Here is an 18,839-nt window from a genome sequence, read left to right on the forward strand (position 1 = left end):
GGATGTGTCAAACCCGAAGAGGCGTGGACTACCTCTGTCTTTATAGCTATAATCCCCCCTCTGCAGAGTTAATTTCACACACAAAAAGCTTCCTATTGGGTTGTTTTCATACAAGACAGTGAACATGTGTCTGGGAATTAATGATTAATAAAAAAGAAAGCCCGATTGAAACAGTTATTTTAATCTGAAGCAATAAATCTAACAGACTCATACAAACAAGGGCATGTCTAATCAGGCATATTTTTCCTCATGTTGAGGCAAATCCACTCCCATTTCCCCTCACTTTTCAGCAAAGGCCTGCAAGCCCCACAGGGAGACATACAAAAAAAAATATATAGTGTATGAACGTGGTGTGACACCGGGGAAGATGGGAAAATGGGCTCTGATGTCGTTGTGCTTTTAGTATACTTTCTACGGGTTAACAGAAACCTAACAAGCAGTTGACTGTCGGATGAGATCATTTAAAATGTCACTTTTGTGAAGTATGTACAAAAACATACAAAGACAGAACAAACAGAAAACTTAAATGCATATACTTGTACAACTGAACTGTTTTAGCAGCTTGAATACACCCTATAACAGAAGAAGTGCTCCTTTTTTTTTTTTTTTTGGCACAAACTCAGCTTTGTGTGTTCATGATCACAGTTTTATCAGATGGCTACATGGCCTTAAAAATTGTAAAACTTCGCTGCAAGATCACACATTTGACACAGATATTCCCCAAAAGGTCAATTCCCTACTATGAATGTTAGTCCAATAGTCCCACATTTGACACTGACTGAAGAAACAAGCATCAGTTTAATATTTCTTTGATCCTTTTTCTCTGGAAAGTGTGGTACATTTAGAGCATTGTTAAGTGTGTCAGCATTTGCTTGGGATACTGAATGAACAAAAAAAAAAAAAGTGACTTGATAACAAAGAGCATATTGATTCAAACTATGGACAAAGAAGAATCTAAGTTTGAAAATAAATATTTTTCCTCTCCTTTTTAAAAAAAAAAAAAAAAAAAAAAAAGAGCAAACGGAACAACATCTGTGTGTCTTCTTTGTCTGTCCACGGTAGCCCAACTCTCTCAGAGGCATTGAGAAAAATATGGACAATATTCTCTTTTCAATGGGCATGCAGTCCACAGGATCACAAGACCCCTGCCAAAAAAAATCCTGTGGAGCAGTATCCATTCACTTGTCGGTCGCTGGGTTGAAGATGATAATGGTTAACGTCCACTGGAGCAAAAGATTTAGAGACCGATCACCTCAGCCTGACTGGACCATCTGCGTCTCTTTTTCTGTGTCACTTTTTGTTTTGTCTAAGCCACATAGTTGTACTGGTTGGGGTTCTCCTTGTCACGCTCCATATAGTCCCTGTCAATAAGAGACTCTATCCTCTTCTTCAAGTCAGCAGGCTGAAAGGGCAGAGCACAGAGAGGAGGCAGAGGTTAACACACGAGGCACATGCCAGCAATTCTGGTTATTTTTATACTTTGAAGTGTGGCGTAATCACAGTGAAAAGCTGATTCATGTAAGCCATGCCTCTTCTTCAAGGTAACTTGCTATTCCCGTACAGGCCAGTTTAGATCTTATCCGGGTAGACTTGTATTAAATCAACTTTAATTCAGCTATGACTGTATTGTCAGCTAATGAGGGTGGTAGCTTGTTAGCAGGAAAGGTGCTTCTATAAAATAACACCCAAAAAAGTGAGATTTTGTGAGATTTCATCAGTTTTATCACATCAATGGCCCCCTGAAAATGTATTTTAGAAACAACTGGTTGAACAAAAATGACAGAAAAAGCAAAAGATATCATTCGATATTATCTTATTGAAGATATTGATGTATCTGTAGGCTGGGGAGTAACAAGAAATAACAGTAAAGACTATGTCTAAGTGCATTTTGTCTCCATTTCATAGTTTGTCCACCACAGAAACTGAAAAAACTGTAAAAATGTACAACCAAGTTTGTGTGTGTGTGTGATGGAAATACACATTTGTTTTAAATGAACAGTAGCAAAATAAACCCAGTGACCCTGCACAAGATGAAAACACGCAGAAAACAGTAATAGAGCCCCTTGTATAGGTCAATGAAATATTTTTCGATTCAGTTTTATGCTAATCACCTTGACAGGGAACTTCAGCTGGTTGTACACCTCAGACATCAAGAGATTATGGCTCAGAGTCTTCCTCATCTTCATGATCCGCACAATTGCAGCGTCAATCTGATACTGCCGGTCCTGAAAGACCCTTTCTGTGGTACTAGCTTGCTCCTCCACCTGGGAGAAAACAGTAAAGTTAAAATAATTCACCAATACCTCGAAGGCCTTGAAGGGAGGAAACTACTGTAAAAAATAACACTTTTACCGTTTCTTTCATCTGGATCTGGTTAATTTTGATTCTGAAGAGCTTATGTTTGAAGTCGTCATTGCAAGAAAACTTGTCCCCATCCTCCACGTCTTTGCTTTTTGGGATTTTGGTGAGGACACGTGCTTTTCCACAAGCAAGTGACTGCAGAGTCCTGCGCAGTTCACTGTCCTCTATAAGGCAACACACAAACAGACAGTGTTTTAGATCAGTGGTGCTGCATAATGAGTCCTTGACAACCCTTATTCCTTCATCAAAGTGCTGCCAACCAAACTTTGATGTGATCACACAGACCTATTCCTGTTGCCAGTTTGATCTCCTCCAGGGTGAACTCCTCTCCTTCGTTGAACATCAGCAGCACGAGCGTTTGGAAAAGTGACACCTGCAGCTCCTTCTTGCCCTTTAAAAAAACCAAAAACATTCAAATTAAGCTTTATTCACTGAGTGAGCAAAAAACACCACAGCATTCTTATAAATGAGCTACCTACCTCTTTAAATTCAGCTTTTAACACACAATGGCCGAGCGTTGATTGCCACTGCAGCTTCCTGCCACTGTGTTTGCCCAGGTAGAAGGTCTTGAAGATCTCTTGCAGTCGCACCATCTGGACAAAGATAACAAAAGCGTTACAAAGCAACACATGGTATATATTTATTGCATAGCAGGTTATAAAAAATAAAAAAAAACAGCACGTTCTTAAAATGTCAATATTTGCTCGGTACCGACCTCAGGAGGCAGGTGCACTTCCATCGGGACGTAGGTTGGCCAATAACCCATAGTGAGGATGTTCACCGTCAGCTCAATGTTGCCGGGAATGTTTTGGCACTGCATATACTAAAGAAATACAAATGAAAATTTGTGACATCCAGCGGCAACCTCCTGCACGCATTCAATTTATTGCTTTAGGTCATCACATCACAAAGGGCAGTGTCAGTGAGGGCATTTTGTTTCAGGTGCCAGTCAGACAAAGACATAAGATCCAGTCTGAATAATACATCCATGAGTTTGAAGGCTCATTGAATTCCAAAACACTGCTGTTTATGATAATATGAGGAGGGACTTTACAACTCTGAACGTACAAAAATGTTAAATATTCCTGTTTCTAAATAATCTACCAGGAATGTGCACTTATGATTCATTGATTTTGTTTGACATTAAAGCTGCAGTAGGTAACTTTAACAAAAATATCTGAGAAAGATGGGTGATTGAGTTAAAATACAGACTGCTTGGAACCTGGGATTGAGACTCAACAACCATTTCTGGCTCTGATTGGTTGTTTTTGTTCTCACAGATTGAACGCAGTCTGTTTGTTAACCTGTTTAAACTGCACCATGATGTCTTTAGAAAGCTCCATATCCTTGAACATCCCCTCCAGTTTGCTGGTGAACGCCGCTCCACATTCTGAGGAAACACCAAAATGTCACAAGTGAGTGAGTGAGTGTGTCTGTGTGCGTTAGGAAGTGACACTTCAAACTGTTGTAACTGACCATGTTTCAGCTTTGACAACATTGATTTTTCAGCATCCACAGAGGCGCTTTTTCCAACCAGCAACCTCTTGGCGAGGTCCTTTTTGTAAAAGGCCTCAAAAACATCTTTTCCTACAATGACAATACAAAAGGTTCATTACAAGAACAACCACACAGGGGAGAAATACCAAAACTGAATCAAATGTAATAGTAAATATTACCATAGATGAATCTAAAGATAATCATGATCTTATCCAGCATCTTCTCCAGTTCCTCGTCTGTTGCCTCTTTGTTTCCTGCTCTTAGCTTTGAATCCACGTGTTTTGCTGTAAACAGAAGTATATTTATAGTGGATGTTATAATATAAAGATGATGATTATATGCTCATTTACTGACGGCGCAGCAGTTATGAATGGGGAACACACTACTAACCTATGAGCTCTGCTGGTTTATTTGGCCGTTTGTTGATGAATGTTTCGAAAGCCTCCTTCATGGCGTTGACGAACTTCTCGTTCTTCATGAAGCAGATGTCGATGATGTGATCCACCTTGTCTTTAAAGTCCAGCAACTCTTGCACCATTGTTTTGTCCTTTTCTGGATTGATAACGATTGTGCTTCCAAAAGCCTGGATGTGGATTTTACAACATTGGAAAACAGTTACCAACACAATTACGCAAAACAAGCCATCTTCAAACTTATATCTCCGTTAATGCTGTCATACCTTTATGTACTCTATCCAGTGTTGCAGGAGGACCTGAACGCCACCTCGGACTCGACTGAAGAGCTGATAGAGAAGAGACAGATCCTGAATTCTGTTCTCATCCAGCAGGTGAGTCAACCCTGGAAGTTCACAGAAAGGTCAGAACAGAGAGTCAGACCTCTTTTATACTTCACTACGTAGTCAGACAGGCAGGATGGTTAGATATCAACTCATGTATACGTTTACATAAAGTATTTACTGTTACCTTTTTGCAGAGTAGCCGTGAGATGTTCACCCAGCAACTGTTTCTCTACAGTAGCAATGAGTGGTTTTCTGAATGGGGAAAAAGACAAAAGCTCAAAGGTTAGAAATGAAACTTTGTCAATATTAAATTACAAACTGAATACAACAGTCTGACACTCACTGTGTGCTCTGGTCTAGATATGTGATGACTCTGTCAGCCTCCTCCTCCAAGCGTTTGTTGACATGATGGAGATATTCTGGTACCTACAAAAAAACAAAAAGATCTCTTAATATTTAAAACTTGAAAAAGATACTGTAGGAGTCAAACAGATTCTAACTTCTGCTCCTGAAACAACTCATAAAGTTGAATTTCTAAAAGGAGCATTTTACAGAACCTAGATAACAAAGTGCTTCACATAAAGCAACAAATGAAGAACTTATAAATAGTGAAGTAAATTAACAGGACCAGAATAAAACAGAGAAAATAAATTCCAATGGTATAAAACTATAAAAGAGACAATTCAAGTAAAAAAAAAAAAAGGATCAGGTAAAACCAGAACAAGATCTTAGATGAAACTGTGCTTAAAGTTTAGGGTTAGCGACACCAAACCTATCTGAAAGCAGTGCAGTCTAATACCACAGTCCTGCAATACATTATACCATTATGGCCTCATTTCCGAGGCTAAACTAATCTCAGGTACACACAGTTTTAATTATTAGCATCATTCAATAAGCAATTCATTTTAACAGCTAGATCTTGATTGTGCATATAGTACAGTCTATTCATGTAGTACTAAAAATCCCCTAAGCCACAGTATCACAAAAATAAACACCCATTTTACTTTCACATTTGCAAACATTGCACACAAGTGTTTTGACAACCTTGAGGAAAATATCAAGCTCTGAGCTGAGTCAATAAAAAGTGGGAATATGTCTGAATCCAATGTGTCAGCAAGTAAACAAAGCGGCTATACTTGTTGTCTTAATCGAGCAAGAGCTCTTCCAGCTGAGATAAAAGAAAACCTTCCCTCAGAACCATTTATTGTTCCTGTACTGTACGATCACCTGAAGCTATGGGAGCAGGATATATCAGTGTTTGTATGATGGATTTCTTGCTGTGTGAGGTTTTGTTTGAATCGCCAGAGAATGAAACACAACATTAATCGGTTTAGTTCAAGACAAACGGTGAGTCCTTTCTGTTTCATTTTTGAGGTTCTAAAACCAAGTCAGTCATATTGCAATTCATGTGTTGGATGCATAAATATTTGCGCTATGAAACTACATCACAGAAACAGGACGTATAAAGTGTGAAAATAAGACAAATACGCCAACAAAATACAAAAAGGGCCCCGAGTATGAGGGTCACATAAATCACCTCTCTCTCCTGCATCAGCCTCTGTCCCTCTGCAGCGTACAGACGATTAGTTTCCTCCAAGAAGCGCTGCTCAAAGGAGTCTTGATAAATCTGTCAGGGACGGAGAGAAACAAGCTTCATTAAAGCCATTTGTCAACAGGAGACTGACAACTCATCACACCCCTGTGCTGGTGATTATCTCAGACAGCACAGCTGCCAAACAAGCCACACTTCTCCTGTACTACAGATGAAATTCAGGTGATCCAGACGCTCAAATACAGATTTACACCAACTGACACTTGTTGATGTAATGGTCAGTTACCTGTAAGTCAGAGAGCATGCTCAGTAGGCTCCTCAGTAGACTGCGGTCTATCGCCTCGCCGTTTCGCTCCCTCTCGATGAGCAGCAGGATCCCGTCGATGGTTTTACTCTGGACCTTCCGGTCACTGATGATGTAGAACCTGAACAGCTCCAGACCCATGTCCCTGCAGACCAGAGCAGCTTGTTCAACACACACTTTCAACAGAATCAGATGTTTATAGCTCACATCAGCGGTCACTCACCAGATTGATGGCAGCATTGAATTTTGTAAAACATAGGTACGGTCCAAAAACAAAAATATACTCCTAATCATGATCTGTGGAACAATCACAAACAGTCACAGTTAGTAATACGCATTAATGACAGTTTGATTCAGATTAAAGGGGGCACGCCGCTGATTTTACTACTTCTCAGTCTGTAAGCAGTTGTATAATATCTGAGAACATAAGCCTTTTTGTAACAGAATACCTGTGTAGGGAGTTTAAAAAGACATGGGCAGTTTCAAGATCACTAGGGTGGGTTGTAGTGTTTACAGACAGGAATCTCTTACATATGTATAAGATGGTGATATTTACAAAACTATCTATTAACCAAGTGTGGGGACACTTATGATGGACCCTTTGAGCTGCATTATTGGAAGAGCCAGTATGTTTCAACCATATGAGCGACTAAAAGTCAGAATTACTCGTTTTTTGCTGCTTTGATTTTTAACCCCCAAACTTTATGGAAGTGCAATATTAAACCAGTGGAAAACCCTGTTAACCAAGAACTTTCGATTATAAACAGACTGCACTGGAAGTGAGGTTTCCTTAACAGACTTTAAAGGGATATCACAACTACCACTTGACTTATTAAAGTTATAAAAACATACCATTTGTCTGCAGTGATCTTGCCAGCACTTGTCAATTTTCTTTAGGAACAGCACACTGTCCAGGGCATCCGTATGAACAACGTTAAGGAGAAACTAGGCTTTCATTTTAAGAGCTTTACTGCAACATGGACTTCATGATCAACACAAGGCTACACACAATCTGAGACAGAAATGACAACAATGAAAGATAAACTGTGTAAAGGATATTCTCTGAATTGATCGATCTGTGACTTGATGTGGTCTTCACACACGGCTCGCAGCTGTTTGTAAAGCTTGGCAGATATCTTATGGGAGCACAGGTTCTCCACAGCCTGAGGGGACGGAAACAAAAGGTCAAAAACAGGAATGTTTGTGTATCAGCGAAGGGCGCGAATAGCTTCCTCTGAGAGGTCAACAGGTCCAGGAAGTGATACCTGGTAGAGCTCCTCTAGATTGTACTTGATTGAAGTGCTGTTCTGTATGGCCTCGACTGCCTCCTTCAGCTTCTGCCAGGTCTCCTGTGTGTAGTTCTCAGGCAATTTGGGCTTTTCTGTGTGCGAAACAAAACACAACCTGTTCAGATAAGAGTGGAAACTTTAGCAGGATCTGAATAACAAACAGTGGACCTCACCGGACCATCAGCAGTGACATTTATAGACAGTGGCTATTAGATATCATATTAAACTGTAACATAAAATCATGACCTGGTGTCCACAATATGTTCATTGCTGACAAGAGTAAGTGATACTGTTAAATCTGCCACACATCTCCTCTCTAAATCTTGTATTTGAAGTTCACAATAACTACTTATCCTCATTTATTATATGCAGGCACTAACATATGTACCTTTTAAATGAAATGAAAGTACAAAACTGCCTTCAAACTTAATGCTTTCATTCTTCTAGGAGAGTTTTTACTATTTTAAAGTTTTTATATTAGTCCTTCAATAGTTATATTAACTGTATTTGTTTTATCTCATATGTTTGTTGTCTGACTGTGAATGTTTCTTATTATCAGGTCTCTCTTAAAACAGCAATCTTGACCTCTTTTCTGATCCAAAAAGTAAGTCGTTAATGGCTCAAATCATTATCACAATATTAATATGGTTATTTTTCAATGCTAGTATATTACATATGATTTAAGTGATGACCTGAGTTCCACTGTTAACCAGGCCTCAGGTCTTTATACGTGACAAACAACTAATTTAGTGAGTTTTTAAATTGTTGCTTGTTTTGAATTTGAACATAAATTTGAACAATGATGATATAACAAGATCAAATAATCACAATATGTCTTATTTGATCTGATATAAACTAATATTAAATGATTACCAAGCCTTTTTACATTCCTAATAGTAATTCCTAAGATGATTTTAAAGACATATTTCACTGTTTTTTAACTAACTGGTCATTGATCTCAAACGTATATATGATTAAATGTCTCCAGACTGAACCAACACACCACTGATACCAAGTTTATATATAATTTTGGACACACTTTGGTTTGTTTATAATATCTTAACGTAAAGATCTGACTATATGACAGAGCCTGGGGACTTTGTTGTCAGTAGAGATTAAGTTGCACTCTGCTGTCAGTGACTGTTGTTATGTTGTTGTTTATTTCCCAGTGTTATTATGGGAATTATTATTATTATTATTATTATGACGATGTGCTACCTTTGAAGTTCTTGATGACTAGTTTCTTGGCAGCACCAGGTTTACTGTTGGAGAAGGTACCGGAGCCTGCGGTCTTCGTCAGTCCGTTCGCATGGTGCCCCACGCCGCCGGACAGGAACACCGCTTTGCTTTTGTTATTGGAGCACGAAGCCGCAGCAGCCTCCTCAGCCATTTTCACATCCAGTCCAATGAAATCCACTGAATCCTCGAACCTCAACTTCTTCTGAATGTGCAGCGGAGTGGGAGAGCAGGAGGAGGAAGAGGAAGAAGAGGAGGAGGAGGAATTCAGGGTCTTGGGAGGCGAAGAGGAGATCGTGTCAGTAGTGTCTTCCCTCTCTGAGCCGTTTATTTTCCTCTTCTTCGGAGATGTGATGTTGCCGCTTTCGTTTTTGACATCAGTAGCCGCTGGTCTTGCCTCCTGGGTTGGCGGTGGTGGGGGATTAGGGGAAGATAAACCTGTTGGAAACATGAAAAAACGGGAATACTAATTCTTTACAGCCAGTCTTCTGATCGGAAACTTCCAGGCTCGCCGGGGTTAGGAAGAGAGAGAGACAGAGAGAGACAGAGAGAGAGAGGGGGGCGGTTGAGCTCAGTGTCCGGGAGCTTTTTGTTTTATCTTAACGCGGAGAGGTTGTTTTTATCCAAAGTCCTGTATCCGGTATAAAACACACAATAAACTGCGAACTACACACAGCTCCACTTGATTCCCAGCCTGGTCTCTTTCTTGTTATTGCTGGCAGGAGAAGAAAGATGGTTGGCTATTGCTTCCTCTTTTCGCCTCGCTTGTCTGCCCGCGTTGTGCGGTCGTTGGGGGAGAGCGGTTGAGCGGAGCGGCCGTTAACTGTAGCCGTTGACAACACTAATGTAGCTCCAGCAACCGACGCTTCACATTATACAGACACCGACGTCGGTAAACACGAGGGGGAAGATTTCGCTCATAAAAGCTCGTCGGTGACCCCACCGGAAGTACTTTGTACAAAAGTAGTTTTTGCACAAACGTGTTTTTTTTTTTTTTTTTTTTTATTAAACCGACTTCACTGTGTTAACTGCTCCGGACACAAGATGGCGCCGTCCTGTCACTTTTATACTCATGGCTTTACAAAAATACCAATTCAATTTAATCTATATTATATAGTTTGTTTTATCATTTCTTATTGTATTCTTTTTTTATTATACTATTTATATTTAAGTTGCACATGTACAGTTTAGTTTTCTTTGTCAAAGCTGCTCAAATATTTGCACACTATTTTTACTTTACGTATTATTGCATATATACTTTTCATTTATATTCTTATATTTTCTGTTATATTTTGTAATATTCTTATTTTGTGATATCTTATTGTACTTCCACTTCTGTTCACTATGCTGCTGTGTCTAATCTGAATGTCTCTTACAGGGGATCAATAAAGGTACATCTTATCTTATCTTTAGTATTAGACCGCTACTGTATATTCACAGACCTGTTTATAGCCTATTTTCCCCCACTAATCTATACTGCTGTACATGTGTTTTTTGTCCTGTGCAATTATTATTATTATTCTTATACCATGCCACAACCTGGTTGTAACCTGTGCAATAGTCCATATCAATCACATCTGTATACAAAGCTGTATATATATATACAACTCTTATTCTCTTATTCTATTTTCAGTATTTATATCTATTATATTCTAGATATTTTTCTATTCTATTTTTATTTAATATGTATTTTATTATCTGTTAATTTCTCCAGTGTGGAATCAATAAAGTCTATCTTATCTTATTTTTTTCTCTTTCAGTTAACATATGCTGCTTAGATTAATTGATAGTTCTGCTTAACAGCCATTGCTGATGCCTGTTTGTTATTTGAAGAAGCTTAATAAAGTTTTTATAATTATTTTAGTATGTGAATGAATGACAGTAGCCCAGTTATTAGATATAAATATTAACTATCTTATACATATTTTCTAGACAACACTGTAAAACTAAAATGTATTAACTGGTTTTATTTATTGAAGATTATTTCTAGCTATTTTCTAAATGTTGTTTTCTCTGTTTTATTATTCTGTATAAATATTTTATTTAATTGTGACATGCACTATGTCTAGAAGGAGATTTCACTGTATTCACTGCACAATGTACTGTAATGTGTATGACTAAGTATGTGACCAATAAAGGTGTGTTGTCTTGAACGTCATTGTGGAACACAATGGCATAAAGCTTTGTGATCCCCTTTGATACAAACATGTAAAGTAAATATCATAAATGATAATATTTGGAATCTATCTTGTGAAAAATGTACTTGAAAGATTTAAAACTGATTACAGCTGTGATTATGGACTGACTGAGGAAACATCTCACATTCATTCTTCCAGTGTACTGATTACTCAACATTATATTTTGGGATCATTTAGAGATCTTTCTTTTAGCACTGGTATAGAAAGGAACTATGTCCATGTCTTGCACAAAATTATAGACAGGCTACCCTTTTTAAAAAAAAATCATATTCCCATACCAAATTCTTATATTATAAAGATTTTTTATAATTAATCAACAGTCAAAAACAACTTTATTTATATCCATCCAGGCATTAATTGCACACATATCTTTGTCTTGTTGTTGTGTTTGATTTATCTAAAACTAATCCGGAAATGAATCAAGAATGGAAGCATGAAAACTGCTTTGTCACTATGGAAACTGGCCTTGACATTATCCAACAGGCGCTACGTGCGACTTTCTGTCCACTTCTGTCATGTTTAAGTGTCTGTGAAAGATAAACACAGCATCGTCCGACGGCACTGTTTGTTCAGCACACGTGTTTCTACTACAGGAGTTACCTAGGCGACAGCAGTGGACGGAAGCTCCTATCAGAATCGAATTCGGCCCGACCTGCCGTTTAACGTAAACAGGTGTCGTAAAATGACGCAACCGTTATACCACTGGCCCTCCACTGGGAAACTGGCGTGGATTTGCGCTAGCATTACTTGATAGATTCATTGTATTTAGTTATTTACTTGTGTCTACCATACCCGATCTGGCGCAGTAGTTTCCGGACAAGCTTTAACAGAACTGAGGAAGGCGGTAACAGCGACCAACGAGGATGTTTAAAAAGTACGTTGCTGATTATTTCCATGTTGTAGCGTTAGCTAACCACAGCTATGTGGCTAACGCTAACTGATTAGCAATCGCGTCTTCGAGTTTGTTGTGTGCTCATGTTCAATTAATGATACAAGCAGACATGGGTTATTGTGAGAGAGCTTCTGTTGTTACATTAGATCAGACCTGTGCCCGAGCAGACAGACATCTGGTTAAATGTGTCAGTGCTGTGAGATCTGAAGAGTATTTATTAACTGTCTGTTATCCAAACATGTGTCATCTTGAGACAGTCGGGAAACATCCGCGCACATCTCACATTAGATAAACATAGTTCAATAATGTGATCATATGTATGTTTATATATAATCAGAAATTTTAATTAATGACTGTATTCAAAGTTACCTTTCTTGTATATAAAGTTCCCAGAACCCCTTTTAAGGGTGTATTGAAATGAAATTGATAACAATATTTACACTGAAATGAATCTGATTATCTGAATGACATAGATGATGCTTGAATTGTGTATTAATTATTTGCAACAATGTGGAATAAGTACTGTATGTGTGTCATTGTGATTTACACCTGGCAAATTTAAAGTAAATGAACAGAATTAAACTTTGTTGCATAAAGATAATTACCATATGATGGACATGACACAAAAGCTTGCTCTGTTTTATAGCTGTGTTTGTAAAACGTGCAAAACCTTTTCCTGTTTCAGATTTGATGAGAAGGAGAATGTGTCCAACTGTATCCAGCTGAAGACTTCAGTGATCAAAGGCATCAAAAATCAGCTGTTGGAACAGTTTCCAGACATTGAGTCATGGCTTAATCACATAATGCCAAAAAAGGACCCTGTCAAAATAGTGAGATGGTATGGCCTATCATTTTTATCATCAAAGGTTCTCACATGCAATGTGGTTTCAGTATAGGGGATTTTCTTCTAGTTAATGTTTCTATTATTCTTCCCACAGCCATGAACACATTGAAATCCTGACAGTGAATGGAGAACTGCTCTTCTTCAGACAGAGAGAAGGACCGTTCTACCCAACCCTCAGACTGTTGCATAAATGTAAGATCAAGTCCACCGTGGGATGTTTGTGTTAGTGTTTTCGCCTACTGCTAAGAAATTACCATTTCTTTGCACAGATCCTTTCATTCTTCCACACCAGCAAGTAGACAAAGGAGCCATTAAATTTGTCTTAAGTGGAGCCAACATCATGTGCCCCGGGCTGACGTCACCAGGCGCTAAACTCTACCCAGCTGGAGCTGACACAGTAGTTGTATCCTTGCATACATGATGCTACACATAGAGACTGTTTGATGTTCACATTGTAAATATATATATATAGAGTTAAATATTTTTTTTCCAACTTCACAAGTTTGTCTTTAACAAGCGGATGCAGGCCATAATGGCAGAGGGAAAACAACATGCACTTTGTGTTGGTGTTATGAAGATGTCTGCAGAAAGCATGTAAGATTGTTTTCTTACGTTTTACAGAAGTAAAAATGGGCGTTCTGTTACTGCTCTTACGACGCCTGATCGTAATTTGTCTTTTGCCAACAGAGAAAAAGTCAACAAGGGAATTGGAATTGAGAACGTTCACTATCTGAATGACGGACTGTGGCACATGAAGACGTATAAATGACGACATCAACACCTGCAACACCCGCCCCCCCTCGCCACGCCACGCCACGCCACGCCACTACCCCCCGGAAAGTGTGGAGCTCTTGACAGCGAGGCATGAGCTGCCAGTCAACTGTTTACACCTACGGACTTAGCTGTGTAACCTGCTGGAGGCTTTGAAACCAATCGCGATTATGCACAAATAAAAGAAAGATCTTGCTTTAAACCTTAATGTCAGTTGGTATTTTGCATTTGATCCAATTAAAGATGGACACATTATTGTGTTTAATGAAATCAAAACAGCAGACATGATAAAAAATTTTTTTTAGTATTAACTATGTCAGCCTAACCTTGATTACCTGGTTTTTATATTGCGTGTATAGTTGTAGCCTGTCTGTCTGGACATGTGCCAGTTTAGTCACCTAATTGTTTCTTGGGTATTTATATCAATACAGGACGTGAGCGTAAACAATGACCGAAGGAGGGGCAGAGTTAGACCTGTTCTTCTGCTGTCTTCAGTCAGCAAATCTTGACACTGCTTGCTGTCAGGTAAAATTAGGTGAAATATATTTACTATTTTTTTTAATAGTTTGTGGTGCTGTTGAACTGTTTTAATACCTAAACTAGGTGTTTCTATTATTGTGTACACCTCATTTATATCAGTTGATGCAATTGTTCCCTCATGCTCAGTATTGTTGATCGCCTTTGTTATAAGCTGACTACATATTTCAACAGTACCAGGGTGTCAATTAGAACCACAATATTTTATTTTCTTACCCAACAGCAACAAAACATTAATGTACATTGTGTGTTCAGATGCAACAAGATGGTGGTCACCAGTGTCCTTTATAATCAAAGCAGAATATAAAACAGTGGCCACATTTTATCTGCAGAAGAATACATTTACAGTTCTATATATATATATATAAAAAAAAAAAGTTGAGCCTAAAGTACTCCTTTAACTGTACAAATATATCCCAAAATTATTCACAGTATGCTTGACAAGATATACACCTGGAAAGCTACCAGCTCTCTTCTGTATGATTTTCACGTAGACACACTTTCATCCTCATTCCCACTTTTTAACCGTCCATGTTGGATCATTCAACACCACAAAACCAATAAGTTTAATCAGAAATTCATTTTTATTATCCAAAAGTCTTTTTTTTGTCTTTTTTTAATCAAGTCACCACTGAGGTATATTATTTTTCATTTCGCTGTGAAGGCCAATTCCACATGTAGAGATAACCAAGCATAATCGGACAAGGAATGCTGCGATATGTTTGACTCAATATTGATTATTGGTGCGTCCATACAATCTTTAAATCAGTTGGGTGAAGTATTCTCAGACATAAAAAAGAAGTTCTTTATAATGTTAATAATTAAATAATTTCAGAAACATTTTCAAAAAACAGTATCACCTAATAACTTGAATGCAGCTTTAAGACCACAAAAAGACAAACATTTAAGATACATAACAATATTACAGTAAACAATCCTTCCATATAATCTTGTCTCATGTCACTCGTTTGATTTCCCAGCTCCATCTTCATTCAAGAGAAAGGCACACCCATCGACTCTGTTAACCTACACAAAGGAACGGGGTGCTGATTGTGCCAAGTGCAAAATGTACAAATTATATAAAAGTGTTATTCCCACCCAGGATCCAGTTTTACAAACAGCATAAGAAAACCATCTCCCCGAAGTTAGGTTTGCCATCATAGAAGCAAAAATTTTAAAATGCCACACTCAGCTTGAAGGAATGAGTCTAATCATTATCTGAACCTTCAGGAGGGTGAAACATTAACGAGTCGTGAAAGTCGTGGCCGTAAGGACGAAGTCTGTAAACTCCGTACATCATAACCTGCATTTGATTCGGTGACATCCCGTTGAACGTGACAGCCATGTTGGAGCAGCAGCCCTCCACTACATTGGTGGGATTGTCCCTCATGCTGTCCGTTATCAGGCTGTCCACGCTCTTGCTGTTGAACAGGCCCTTTCCGTGTGCGTCTTCTCCGTTCTCTGCGTAGACACCCGTATATTTGAGGCACACGGCCAGCTGCTTGTCCTCGCTCAGCTTCCACAGGGCACGTCCTCTTTCTGGACACTTGTCTTCATCCTGGAACACATGCACTAGCCTTTTCAGCGCCTCATAGCTTAGGACAATGCCGCTATCGTACAACACATACTCAAGCTCCCCTGACTTCATAGCGTTGCCCAGGTAGAAGGGCTCGCTGGGATCCTTTGTGAGCACCAGGTATTTGAGGTTCTCTATGATGGCAAACGTGGTGGGTTGTGCGACAAAGAACCAGCGCAGGTCTCCGGCGTTCTCATAAGCATGTTTCAGAGCTTTACGTAACCTCGCCCAGTCATCTTTTTCATTCAGGTCTACTGCATCGAGCGCCTTAGATGACTCGGAGGTGTAAAACACAGCCTTATCACAGTGTTTGCTCCAGGTGTCGACAGCTGTAGCCCAATAAACAAGGATCTTGGGCTGGACCATGATGATGCAAGAAACCCGGACTTGATTGCTCAACTCTTGCACCCGGGTGTCGGAGAGGCGTTGTAGCTCATCATCACTCGGGGCCTTGACGTGATGATGATGATGATCCTCTGTCCTAGACTCCGTGCCGGGGCTGAAACTACCCAGGAGAGACAGCACCAAGCAGAAAAGGCCTCCCAGGACCACCCCCTTCATGAAAGAGCCTCCTTCGGATAACATTTTGGCAGCAGACTGTACGAGAGAGAAAATGCAATAATGTAGCAAACCATATCCATTTCCAGCTTATTAACTGTGACGATTTGCCGCTTCACATATGTGACTTGTACTGAAGAGAAACTGTATGTTACAAGGCACAAAATGTGAAAAATAAAGCAGCTGATAAAGTCTTGCTAAGTTTTGAAATAGAAATAATTTTACAGAGACTGTTCATGCTTTCCCTTCCTCATGTTTAAATTACTGTAATGATCTCCTAACAGGCATAATTCAGAAAAGACTACTAACAAAAAGTGAGAACAGAGATCACATAACCCTCATTTTACTATTTTTACACTGGCTACCACTATGTTACAGAATAGATTTTAAGAATGTAATGATGTCCATTAAAGCACTTCATGTCTGCCTGTATCTCTGACTACTCTCCAATTAACATGAACAGTCGGAGAAACCAACAAGAACCTGCTGTGGAATAACCTGCCCGACAACGTAAACCTATTTTTATCCAACGTGTTTTGTACCTGTATTTCAGCTGGATGACATTAATTAACAACTATGAATAACTTGAATAATATGAATGTGTTTTGTAATGATATGTTGGTTGTTATGTGTAGTGTGTGTTGTGTTTTTAACTTCCATGTGTAAAGAAGGTCATTCGCAGTGATATGACTGTTTTAGCTGTATGTTTACCTCCAACTTGCTGTTAGTAACTCAGTGTATGTGCTCTTTACTGGCTGACTTTGTTTTATTAGGATGAAAGCAACTTTCTATTCCATTAGTATCCAATCAACATTACAAAAACCAACGATGTAAACTTTACTATCAGAGGACTAGAAACCCCCTTAAATATACTTAAAAACTGACTTAAACAGTGAATTCAAACAGTTGCCTATTCATTTTCTGTAGATTCATTTCTTCAGCTCTTCCAGCTGTAAGTTAATACAGCTTTTCCTTTTCTGCCAGATGTAACGTTACTTAACCAGAAGATTAGTCGATAATGAAAATAAGGATTTAACTAGCTGCAGCTCTAATATAACAACACGACCTGTTCATCTTCCATGTGTCTTAACAAACAAATATTGTCGCCCTTACTACAGTGTGTTGAGCACTCAAGTCTCCGTTGTTAACTTTGGTTGTGTGTGAATCTCTCATTATCTTCCCTGAGCCTCAGCGGCGGTTGACAGTTCAATCCGCCAGTTTGAACCGTTATTTTAACGTCTATAAACGAGGATTAACGAGCAGTTAACTGTTAGCATTAACGTTAGCAACCGCGGTCGCAGAGAGTTCAGGCGAAGTCACTCCTTGACTACCAACCGTCAGCTAGCTAACCGTTAGCCTCCAACCGTCGTAACGTCCCACTCGCGGCTGACTCGTCTTGTTCGCAACTTAAATATAACTAAGTTAATAAAGAGCGTTGTGCTGTACCTAGCCGGGTTACCGCTGCCGGGTCCGATGAGAAGTGGTGCTCCTGCTGCTCCTCTCGTCTTCCAGCTCCCACCTTACCTGCTTGGTGAGATTCCGACGTCAGCCAGGATAATACGTGCGTGGGTCATGTTGAACACCGACTTCCGCTTTCAGAGATCATGTGACCCAGCTGGGGACTCGTCGTAACAGCTGGTTTTTATAAATGTTGTTATCAGAATCAGAAATACTTTATTGATCCCAAAGGGGGAAGTTTGTTTGTTTGTTTGTTTGTTTGTTACAGTTGTTCTACTCACACATGTTAAAGAATGGAAATTATTCTTGTATTACAATATCTGACGCAGTATATATAGAATAGAAATGTGTGTGTAGGTATATAACATATAAGTAGAAAGTAACAATACAAATGGAAATAGAAATATATTAAGAGCCTAAGAGATATATTATAGTCATATGAATCAATTTAATTACACAAATTAACCCGGTAAATACTATAAATACTATAAAGCGTTATTATTATGTAATGCTAATTTATTTTTGGTTTTATAGGCTAAATGTTTTTATTTTACTTTACAATGGCATTTTTCCCTGTGGTCCTTTTTTTTAATGTCACATTTGATTTATTATATATATATATATATATCTTTATCCCTTCAAATGATTACTTCATTATGTCTTTATTTCTTAATTGAATTGAATATTGAACATTTTGGGGTTGTGCGATGTTAGCCATCAGTTTAGATTGTATGTTTTGATGATTTTGAGATAAACATGCAGAAGTAAGAACCGTTGTTCTTAAAATAGGGGAACTGTTGGGAAATGTCCCATATCCGTCAAACAGGATTTGAATAATTCACTTCAGAATCAGATAAAACATACCTGATACTGAGCTTTCCTTTCAGCACTGCATTTGCATTAACCTAACGACACAAGGTAGTCTTCTTATCTTCAGGCCTATCAGACACAAACAGCCATGCAACTACTGTTGGTTGGGACCTACCTTTCAGGTTACTGTGGTCTCTTCTTGAGTTTGTACTTTATT

The 18,839-nt window shown here is 38.8% G+C and overlaps 3 protein-coding genes across 4 annotated transcripts; 1 reads left to right on the plus strand and 2 right to left on the minus strand.

Annotated features, from left to right (window-relative positions):
- Positions 1 to 165: 165 nt before the first annotated feature.
- Positions 166 to 9,943, minus strand: cul4b (cullin 4B). 2 transcript variants are annotated; one of them, XM_051418862.1, is made up of 20 exons: positions 8,961 to 9,943; positions 7,719 to 7,834; positions 7,513 to 7,616; positions 7,306 to 7,375; positions 6,677 to 6,750; positions 6,436 to 6,598; positions 6,135 to 6,224; positions 4,941 to 5,023; positions 4,782 to 4,849; positions 4,538 to 4,656; positions 4,249 to 4,441; positions 4,038 to 4,142; positions 3,838 to 3,948; positions 3,681 to 3,751; positions 3,077 to 3,184; positions 2,841 to 2,954; positions 2,647 to 2,752; positions 2,353 to 2,525; positions 2,112 to 2,264; positions 166 to 1,402 (listed from the first exon to the last, which is right to left on the minus strand). In XM_051418862.1, exons 1-20 carry the CDS (start codon positions 9,427 to 9,429, stop codon positions 1,307 to 1,309), a joined length of 2,586 nt encoding a protein of 861 aa, XP_051274822.1. In that variant the 5' UTR covers positions 9,430 to 9,943; the 3' UTR covers positions 166 to 1,306. The 2 variants fall into 2 exon arrangements, with proteins under 2 accessions (XP_051274822.1, XP_051274821.1); XM_051418861.1 differs by having other exon boundaries at positions 3,666 to 3,751; positions 8,961 to 9,942.
- A 1,914-nt stretch (positions 9,944 to 11,857) lies between these two features.
- On the plus strand, positions 11,858 to 13,891 carry mcts1 (MCTS1 re-initiation and release factor). The gene is made up of 6 exons (XM_051420490.1): positions 11,858 to 12,050; positions 12,754 to 12,906; positions 13,007 to 13,104; positions 13,182 to 13,315; positions 13,439 to 13,506; positions 13,600 to 13,891. The coding sequence occupies exons 1-6, from the start codon at positions 12,040 to 12,042 to the stop codon at positions 13,679 to 13,681; spliced, it is 546 nt and encodes a 181-aa protein (XP_051276450.1). The 5' UTR covers positions 11,858 to 12,039; the 3' UTR covers positions 13,682 to 13,891.
- Positions 13,892 to 14,404: 513 nt separating this feature from the next.
- On the minus strand, positions 14,405 to 17,948 carry c1galt1c1 (C1GALT1-specific chaperone 1). Its single transcript, XM_051420489.1, has 2 exons — positions 17,801 to 17,948; positions 14,405 to 16,393 (listed from the first exon to the last, which is right to left on the minus strand). Exon 2 carries the CDS (start codon positions 16,379 to 16,381, stop codon positions 15,428 to 15,430), a length of 954 nt encoding a protein of 317 aa, XP_051276449.1. The 5' UTR covers positions 16,382 to 16,393; positions 17,801 to 17,948; the 3' UTR covers positions 14,405 to 15,427.
- Between the last annotated feature and the right edge of the window lie 891 nt (positions 17,949 to 18,839).

The sequence above is a fragment of the Dicentrarchus labrax genome, unplaced genomic scaffold (genome assembly GCF_905237075.1).
Source record: "Dicentrarchus labrax unplaced genomic scaffold, dlabrax2021, whole genome shotgun sequence".
In the NCBI taxonomy this organism is placed as follows: Eukaryota; Metazoa; Chordata; class Actinopteri; family Moronidae; genus Dicentrarchus; species Dicentrarchus labrax.